Source organism: Sesamum indicum, linkage group LG10 (genome assembly GCF_026168435.1).
Source record: "Sesamum indicum cultivar Baizhima isolate 11 linkage group LG10, ASM2616843v1, whole genome shotgun sequence".
Classification (NCBI taxonomy): Eukaryota; Viridiplantae; Streptophyta; class Magnoliopsida; order Lamiales; family Pedaliaceae; genus Sesamum; species Sesamum indicum.
In genome coordinates this window covers 19,253,667-19,264,389 of record NC_142666.1, presented here as the reverse complement: position 1 = coordinate 19,264,389, position 10,723 = coordinate 19,253,667, and the positions used below count along the sequence as shown (strand labels likewise).

Sequence of the window (10,723 nt, the reverse complement as noted above, 5' to 3'; positions counted from 1 at the left end):
GTTCCTTGTCCACAAACTTATGTGGTTCGTATGTGACATTTTCCGTCCAAATTTCTAATTGATCAGTTGGCAAGAATAATAAATCAGCACACCTGTTGACATTGACTCTTGGAAAAATTTTCATAAATTACAAACACCAAAAGTAAATTCATTATCAATCGTTAATCAGTATTCATATATTAAGAAAAAACTGATGTAATTGCGATAAAACAATTAATTTATCATTCTTGCTATGTAGATCATGAAAATTCCAAACAAAACAAGCGGGCCCGTGAACATTGAGCACTGAAATTAGTATTTCGCGTCATGATACCATTGTAAATTTTCGCTTACCTTTCCGTCTTGTTTTGATTTGGGACAATAAGCATCACATTAGGACCAGTACCTTTTAATCATATGTTTTGGTGTAGAGTCGGTGGCATAACACCTTTTAGTACAAAAAGTTTGCAATTTAGTAAGAAAAGCTGTCTATAGAAAAATAAAACAACATAATATATACAAGTTGCAATGTTAGTGTCAATATTTTGTTATACATAGGAAAAAAATGGGCAATGAGTGTATGTCTTAAGAAGGTATAGACAAAGTTGGTAGGGACCTGTTTTCACATTGCTTTTCTTTGGGAGTGTCCTTAAAGCCTAGGCATCATCAATGAGTATATATATTTATAGAAATTCTTGTTTTAATTTTTTATTCGTGAAAATTATTATGTTTTAAGTTAAAGATACATAAATTTTAGAATGTGTTAATTTGTTTGGCTAAGGGTATAAGTGCTTTAAATATTTATTTATGAGATGTTTCGAGAATTTATGAAAGGGTAAATTTCAATAACCCGGTGTTGATAAAATTATAAATACTTTCATGTTGTATTGTTTGGAAAATTATTGATAATCCCTAATGTTTGATGAAATTATATAATCTTATACGAAACTCTGGAATTGTCTACTGCAACTTTTTTAAATTAAAAAAAATTGAAAAATTATTAAAAAAATATCCTCTTAATCCTAAAAGAATTCAAAAATTTAAAAAAATAAGTAAAATTATAAATTCATAGTTCACGAGGGCATTTTGTTCAATTCACCACAAAAATGAATAGAAACATAACGGAGACTAACGGATTAAACTGTTTGTTGGACGATCGTTAAAATCAGAGAGAGTATTGATTATAATATCCCAAACAATAAAAAGTATTTGTAATTATGACAAACATCATAAGAGCTCGTTGTAATTTACTTTATTTTTTTATAAAATGTTGTGAAATTAAATGTTTGGTAAAAAATTTTAAAGTAGAGAATTTAAAAAACTTTAGAATTAGATTTTAAGAACTCTCAATTATAATAAGTAAAAAACTGATTCATTTCAAGATTTTAACGAATGCTATTAATTAATATTACTGATATTTAACAAGTTTCATAATTTTTTATTTTATTTAAACACTTTAAAAATTTATCCCAAATTAATTACATAAAATATTTGAACTTATAAGATTATTCAAACTCTTCAATACATTTTTAATTATCATGTGCAAATAGGGATGTATTTTTTAAGAATTTCTCCGGTCAGGATATAACTCAAAACCCAACGAGCTCTTTAATAATTCTTTTTTATAACAAAATAATTTGTATTATCCATATATACACAAACACAATTTACCAGAAAAAATTCATACTATCTTGAATATATATCCAAATAATTTATGAATCGTTAGACGAGAAATAAAAAATTATTACAAATGAAATAATATACTGACACGTTCGTTTGTAATCTAACGTACGATTCATATCTCATTTAAGTAGAAATGATAATCCATAACATACGGCAATGAAAGCAAGACAGCCAAAAACAGACAAATTCGAGATGGTGCATGTAAAGGATACGAGACAAGAGAGATGGTGAGATGAAATTGTTGTAATAAATGCGTGGGCATTGCATGATCTGGGCAAACACAGACAGACAGACAGAGCCACATAAATCCTTGCTAAGGGTCCACTCTTATTTGGTGCAGTGCATGCACTCAACCCTATTACATACCACACCACTCCACCCACCAAAACCCCAAATTCATTCTTACCATCTTTCAACCCCATTCATCCATGTCTCAACTGATGTCCCACAATTCACACCATGTAAAACTCTTACATTCATTCAGCCCACTCAAATTACTAAACAGTTTGTCTTCATAATGGGTTTGTTTTATGTGTGTGAAAAAATGTATTGTGAGAATTGAAATGGAACGTTTATTAATTTGTTGCCATGAATGATGTTGTTGTAATTTTTGTTTGTACAAGAAAGTTTTAGGGGAGGGAGGCTGCCCTAATCCCGAGCCGGGGTGCATGTTTGCAATGTGTGTTTATGTCATAAACTTACAGACTTGTCGTTTGGAAAAAAAATAAATCGCAGTAAAGAATCTTTTCAAACTACTCACTTTTGTGCAGAGCATTGAATAAGGCGTGAGCGGATGCTCAAGTCTGTTTTCTTCTCATCTTTTCTTGATCACCTTTTGGCTCTATTTTCTTCAAACGAATTTAATATCAATCATTCACTTAATAGATGCATAATTCAATTAGCGAAAATTTCATTTTAAAAAATCTTGAATTGGACATGCATTTTAGTGATAAAACACATTCCATCACCAAACACCAACCAAACCGGTCCTTAACATATTAGTTCTTGTCTTATTCAAAAGATAAAATATCTCAAAAAGAAAGAAAAGAAAATTCTGAGGCATAACCATGATGACCAAACAAATTTAGCAAAAAAATAAGGACTAGTTTGCAATTCTTGAATGATCATTTCCAAGAAAGAACAAATTGAGTAGCAAAAAATAAGGGCTACCCCACGAACCACCCACCCCCCGCCACACACACGAGTGCTGTCCGTGTCCCTTATACCTGGGGCCCGAACTCACACGGGCCTTTGCTGTACTCTCTCATCACTGCTTGCTGAGCGCCCCCCCCCCCCCCCTCTCATACCTGGGAAGGAAAATGCCTTGATATCTGTCTGTCAGCTCTCTTACACAACCATACTCTTCCCAAGTTGCCAATTTCGCCACGTCAACACCCCAAACACCACTCATATCTTTTTCTTTTTAATTATTGTAATAATTAATTATATTCGAATCGAGTTTCGAAACTTATGTGGGGCTTGTGAAGTTGGAATTAATTCGCGCGTAACCAATATCTCAATATTTGCTGGTCGTGAGTGTATATCGTCATGTGGTGTCGTGGACCAGTAGTCCACGATGCACGAGAATAAAACGTACGCGAGTGGGACTCAAGCCAAGTAGGCACCAACACTAATGATGTAATTAAAATCCAAAAAGCTCATCTTTGCAGACCATCATGGATGCTAGAAAATCAAGTTTTAGAATTATCAGCACTCAAAGCACACTTGATAAATGTATCAAATTAAACAAAGAAAAGAAAAAAAGAATGATATTTATGCACTTGTAAAAAAAGAAGTTACTAAAAACAATTAACACCTTTTTATCATAATACAATCAAGAAATAAATTATGATAAAAATAGATAAATCAAAATAGTATTAAGTATGCATGAGTATAGGATTATTGCAAGATTTAATCAATTAGAGAAATGAATAATTACTTTTAGGGTCACATCTTTAATATATGTATATATATATATATATATATATATATATATATTACAAACATCGCCTATGTTGAGGCGAAGAATTTGACGGACCCCTACCATATGAACACGAAATTTGGGTATAAAATTGTATGGGGGGTGGTATATATCCTTTTAGGTTGGACCATCAACCATCAAGGTATTTACCCCTATAAATGCATGAAAATGAGTTGGTAGTGACATACATTCAACATTCTTGCTCTATTTTTCAATCCAATTCTAAATTATAATAGATTTACTCAAAATTATCTAATTTTACTATGATTGAAACAAATTGTGTTAGTAAGCTAACCGTTTAAGTTGCATTAAGTGGATGAATACCTAAGAACATGCATGACTTGTTTTAGATATGCACTAAAAATTATTATTATTATTATTAGGCTTAAAGGCAATTTTCGTCCCCTAATTTCAAGTCATTCTCGTTTTAGTCCTCTAAGTTACTAGGATTCTATTTTGGTCCCGTAAAATTGAAAAAATCTCAATTTTGGTACAAATTTGGTCGGAAAGTTGAGTCACTCGCCGGAAAAAGTCACATGCTAGGCATGTGACTTTTTAAATTGGGGCTTGTATTGTGATTGGCTGAAAAAGATGATATGGTGAAGACATGGCCTGAAATTAGGGGACTAAAACGAGAATGGCCTGAAGTTAGGGGACGAAAATTGCCTTTAAGCCTTTTATTTTCAGCCAATCACAATGCAAGCCCCAATTTAACATGTGACTTTTTTCGGTGAGTGACTCAACTTTCCAACAAAATTTATACCAAAATTGAGATTTTTTCAATTTTATGGGACCAAAATAGAACCCTAGTAACTTAGGGGACTAAAACAAAAATGACCTGAAATTAGGGGACGAAAATTGCCTTAATCTTTATTATTATCATCAAAGTGTAAACAATATAAAAAAATATTGAAGGACTACTTGAGGATTCTAAGATTTTGTGGGAAAATTAGCAAAATAAAGATTAATACTTCAATATTTAAATCAATAATAATTTTGTCAAGAATCAAGCAATCGTATAAAATATATTGAGCAGTGTAGGTTAAAATAAGAACAGAATTTACCACATTAGTTAAAATAAAAATCCCATTGGAGGCTAGATTTGAGGTTTATGTCAAAATTCCTCTGCTAACTAGTTTTTCGTTTAAGGTGTCATATGAGGTGAAAAATATTGTTACTGTGTCAGCTAAGTTGATTGGGCCACCAACGGGTGGGAAACATGCCTAAATTAACTCCATTTTGCTAGTAAGCTCATCATTAAGATTTGAAATTCTAATACCCTAAGTATTAATTATTATTATCATCATCATTGTTCTAATCGACCCTTCATGTTCTAAATACCAACAACATGAAATGATGACGATGAAAATAAGAATAGTAACAAATAATAATGTCATGCCGACTTCGTGTCTAGCATATATGCTAATCAACTTAAAGGAAAAATGAAAAGGATGGATGAAGTATCAATTTTTGTAGTCTATTTTTTTGGAATTATGGAGCAATATGATTAAATTGGTAACAAGGACTGAAGTTGATGGGGGAAGGAATGTCATGAGGAGTAGTTGTATTCCTATGGTTTCCAACAATAGTAGGATTTGTAATTAAAGTGAGATCCATATAAAGATGTCATAAAAGACGAACGAAAGTATTTTAATTTTGAAAGCAACCTCCTAGTCGAAGATCAAGGGGTTGGGAATATCTCTCTTATTTCTCTACTTGATAATCAGGGAGCCCGGCTGCAAGAGCATATCCCTCCGCAACTGGGGACCGAATCCAAAAGAATTCTATTGTATCCCTCACGCCTCACATTTATGCACACAACCAATCTGCTTTATTTAGTTGTTTTATTCATTTTCAAATATTGATTCCAACATTGGAGTGTTAATGATATTTTTACAAGTTCTATTCTTGGAATTTGGGAGCCGAAGCCTAAATATCCCAAATTGAACCATGGGACATCAACCATTTTTTGCTCACATAATTATGATTTGTGTAATATAGCAATAGAAATTGTATAGTAAACTTGCACTGCATTTAATAGTTTGGTGGGGATGTAAATTTAAAAAAAAAAAAAAAACAACAACAGCCAGAGAATTGAACTGTCAAATATACATATATTGAACTTTTTTGTAAATTATATATATATATATATATATATATATATATGTATATATTGAAGCAAACCGAAAGTAATGAAGATTTTTGTTGGAGATTGTTCTGATATATTGAATAATATTTGTTGATGTGTTATCTTTGGATCATATACGAGTAGAAAATCACAAGTAGGAATTAATCAATAATCATGCAATAATAAAGTAGATATCATATTTATTTATACTAATCATAAAGAAAGTAAAATGTATTGATTTTATTATACTTTGACCAATTTCCCATCTAGTTTTTAATGAAATTTATTATTTTCTCATTTTCACTCATCAGTATGGATACTTGGAATGCTTCATCATATATATCTAATTATTTAAACAATGTGAATGCTTCGGTTTCATTTTGTTCAAACAATAATAAATTTTATGCTACATTTGAAATCTTTTAAATTTATAATTATTCAAACAAATTTAAAAATTTTGTGAGTAAAAACTTGAAAATTTTTATAATTTTGAATTCATCAATTCAAATATAATTTAAAAAACTAACTTTTAAGTAATTATTATGAAAAGAGGATAAAATAATTGCATTCAGTTAATATCGCCCATCAGTATTTTATACAATGAAAACTCATAATGGTTTGATACTCCTTACAAAATGATTTGAAATTCATCATATCTGATACCAGCAAATTATGTATATAACAAGGGCTTTCACAATAGTTGGATAATCATTCATATAGTATTCACTCCTAGAACAATGCTAAGTACATATTTCGGACGTCTCCTTCCCACAAAAACAAAAAAATTTCTAGATTAGAGGGACTGCTCTTAGTACAGTTATCACATTAACGTCGAAGTTCATTTCTTGTACATATTCAGAAGCTAATAATGCTTCCTAACATTATTAAGATGAAACAAGAAATGATCCTGTTGTAGCAGAAAAGGGAGATACAGTTTTCTACCAAATTTTGCGATTCCTGCAGAGACAGGTTAGTGAGTAGAGCCAACGGTTTAGCTTGAGCTTTAATGCTTCTGAATAATAAATCGTCCTGAAGTAATTATTCCCCTCGGCTGTGAAAAAGATGAACTTCGTTGTGAGACTAATAAAAATCTAAAACACCCTACAAAACGGAACAGAGCATTATTCCATCACTGCAACTCCACCGACAGCTGTGATTTTCTCTATGATACTGTTTGCCTCATCTTTCGTCACTTGTTGCTTGAGAATAACTGGTACTTTCTCAACCAAATCTTTAGCTTCCTTCAATCCTAGATCCGTAAAGGAGCGAATCTCTTTAATCACCTTTAGTTTTGCACCAGCATCAAATTTTTCTAACTTGACATCAAAAGTGGTTTTCTCAGCCTTTTTCTCCTCAGCCTTAGAAGATCCAGCGCGTGCGCCCACTTGGGAACCCAAATCCATTCCTTCAACAGAAATACGTTGCAACATGGGATGCATTACCTTATTCCTCAGAGCTGGGCCGATTTGCATTCGCTCTTCTGGGGGCAGCGATGCAATTTTTTCAGCAAGCTGAACAATCTTGTCTGAAGGTGGAGGTCTCGGCCCATATGGATCATAGAAAACAGGGTATTTGTATATCTTGGGCTTGGCTTTGGGATCTCTTGGAACAAAGTCAGGTTGAAAACACCTGTGCTGTAAAAAGTTGGTTTTTGTGCACACGTTGGGGCAAGAACGAGCAATTCGACATAGAGTACCTAATTTCATGGTTTGTGGATTAGTAGTAATGATGAGCCAGGAAAAACTGATGGCCTGACAGGAGCAAGATTATATATTTGTAGACTCAGTGCAAATGTTTAGTGATTCCACACCAATCAATCATCACCAGCTGATCTTTGCCTTCCAAAATCAGCTTGCAACTTGAAGGGGAAACAAAGAGAAAAAGCAAGAGACCATCATATTCGTTGACCACCTTCACAAAGATAATTGGGGAAAAAGAACCAAAGATAGCAAGAGGAGAAGAAAATATATGGATACAACATAACATACTGGGTATGAAACATAGTGAACAGATAACATGCTTCGCTTTTGATATTTGCAAGTTTAGCAAACACTTACAAGTATGATTCCAAATCGAGAAATGAAGAAATTGAGCCTCAACTAAAGAAGGCTTTATCTATTTTCTCAATGCCAACTTTCTCCACAATTGCTCAACCTATAGAAAGACAAACCTTTAGTGCCATTAAACAGTCTCTGTCACTTCGGGTAATTAGTAATAAGATAGTATTCATCAAGCATCTCCATGTGCTTTCTCACTAGGCGCATCTTTATCCGAAAGACAGAATATTAAGGAAAAGAACCACTACAAAATAAGTGCTTAGATGATCACCTAATCATCATATAGATTTTACTCTTTTAAGATGGTTAAGAAAACACCAGTTGCAACACATAACAACCCAATTTTGGATTAATCGGTAAAATATGCACCATGTCTTTGGTTTATTCAAGAACATGCATACAGCATGTCGCCTCGAACAATTAGCTAATTAGAAGCATAATGTTATACTGTAATCCTAGAAACTTGTACTAAGAACAGCAAATGGTTGTACCAACAGCGAATAGACAAAATGTTAAGAATCACTGGCCCAAAACCAAGAGATGGAAATATGACAGGGAACACAAACAAAATCGGTTCCCAAGTTTAGATCTTGCAAACACACACACACAAGACATGGTTACGAACGAGGTTTAGAGGAGAGACATTTGCAATAGATAAAAGAAAATCTTATACTGGAAAATATTTGCAGTCACAATATGTTAATCAAGAGAAGAAGCAGAAATGGTGCAACGAACCAAAAGAAGCAGAGGTAGACTATGGCCGGAGATTGCAGCAGTAGCGTTAGACTGTGGATGGAGATGGAAACGGCTGCCGTACACCGAGAATAGAGACCTATCTTTTGAGTAGGTGCTGGTGACGGTGGAAAAGGCAGAGAAGCGTATGTTTTGAGGAGGTGCAGGTGAGGTTACCCAGCAGGCGGCAATGGCAATGGCAATGGCAATGGCAATGGCGATGGCGATGGCGATGGCGGAGGCGGAGGCTGAAGGTGGTGGTAGGGGGCGATCGACGAGGAAGTGGGGCAGAAGTGGAGTTGGAGGAGGATGATTCATGATTAGGGTTGAATTCGGGTATAACCCAAACCCATGTAACCAGTTTTAGCGGGTCAAGCTATTTGTTGATATACGTATGGATATTGTTTGTGCACTTAACTAAATGATTTAATTAATTTTTTATTAATATTAAGAAAAATATAATTTTATTTTAGAAAAAAAATGTTGTGCCTTATTAAAAAAGAATTAAATTCCCATAAGGAGAAAATTTTGAGACTTAAATTTTTTAAAATTGTTATATATATGCTACAAAAATAAATAAATAAAGTTCTTATATGAATATTACATTAATATACGCGTATATATATTGATTCATCGGGCGATTTATAATCGTTGAAACCACCATTCAATGAAAAATTAATAAATATTAATATGTAAAAACTGTCATAATTTATGAAAATTTTAAAACTGAAATTCATGTATATATTTATAATATTTTATTAGAATAATAAAGTAAAAACATAAAGATTAGTAAAGCTGAGTATTACATGTACATGCATAATAAAGATAGTCTTATCAAAATTAATATTCTAATCATAAAGTATCATATATAATTATTTCTAAAATTCAAGTAATGTAATTATTTATTTTATCCAAATGGTCAATTTCAATTTATTTAGATAAGTAAGTTAATAAACTAATTTAATTCAAATCTTTCTATGTTTGATATGTTATTAGTGACTAATTATTGCTTTTCACTGCAAAAATAAAAGTTGATTTATTTCTTTAAAGTTTTTTCGATATTCGAATTAATAAAATATTTTCACTCGATCTAACTTTCTACATTTATCCCATGCAAGAATGTAAACGGGATTTTTATAATATTTTAAATATTCCAAACATTAAACGATGACGACGATGAAAGTAAGAATAGTAATAAATAATAATGCTATACCGACTTCTTGTCGCGCATATATGCTAATCAACTCATGAAAACTTTAAGGATAGATGAACTATCAATTTTCTTGTTTATTTTTTTGGATTATTATGGTTAAATTGGTAACAGGGACTGAAGTTGATAGGGGAAGGAATGTCATGGCAAGTAGTTGTGTTCTTTGGTAATTCTAAGTTAGGTCCATATATATAAAGATGTCGTGGTACTAAAAAATGGACAACATACCTATTTAGGACCACCTCAGTCGTTCTCAACGTCGGCCCAGAAAATGTCATTTTAGGCCACGTACGTGTATAGTTTGCAAGAATTCTTTAAACCCCAACCAATTTTATGATTATATGGTAGCTAATAATTACTCATCTTTAATTTGTGTTTTGAGTTTGAATTTGACTAAAAATGTACAATTTTTTTTTTTTTTGGGATAATTATGCTCCCCTTTTGAGATTTGATGAATTATATGTGAACCCCTGTAGTTTGAAAAATTATATGTAACATCCTTAAAATTTGCTTCTGTCTAACAAATAAGTCCCTCTGTTAGTTAAAAAAATAAAAAAAAAATCTATATTAACTCCTGATTGATTTATTATTGATCTATTGCAGATCAAATAAACTCTTTTATGATCAAATTACCCTCATACGTTTTCACGCATTAACGCATGTGAGGAGGTATATTTTCATCATTATAAGGGTAGTTTAGTCCCAAAAAATTTTTTTGACCTGCAATAAATTAGTAATCAGTCAATTGAGGGTATATCAATTTTTACTCAATTTCTTTTATTAATATTAACTTTGATTAATGGAGGGACTTTTTTGGTCAGGCGAAAGCAAATTTTAGGGGTGTTAGATGTAATTTCTCAAATTAGGAAGGATCTATGTATAATTATATCAAACTTCAGGCATGGAGAGTGTAATTATCCCATTTTTTTTTAATTTTTGTTGTGCACGTATTG

At 32.1% G+C, this 10,723-nt stretch overlaps 1 protein-coding gene across 6 annotated transcripts; it reads right to left on the bottom strand.

Moving 5' to 3' along the window:
* Positions 1-6,460: 6,460 nt before the first annotated feature.
* On the bottom strand, positions 6,461-8,906 carry LOC105171636 (uncharacterized). 6 transcript variants are annotated; one of them, XM_020697507.2, is made up of 3 exons: positions 8,564-8,906; positions 7,829-7,925; positions 6,461-7,682 (listed from the first exon to the last, which is right to left on the bottom strand). In XM_020697507.2, the coding sequence occupies exon 3, from the start codon at positions 7,475-7,477 to the stop codon at positions 6,893-6,895; it is 585 nt and encodes a 194-aa protein (XP_020553166.2). In that variant the 5' UTR covers positions 7,478-7,682; positions 7,829-7,925; positions 8,564-8,906; the 3' UTR covers positions 6,461-6,892. The 6 variants fall into 6 exon arrangements, with proteins under 6 accessions (XP_020553166.2, XP_011091111.2, XP_020553167.2 ...); XM_011092809.3 differs by having other exon boundaries at positions 6,461-7,629; XM_020697508.2 differs by lacking the exon at positions 7,829-7,925.
* Between the last annotated feature and the right edge of the window lie 1,817 nt (positions 8,907-10,723).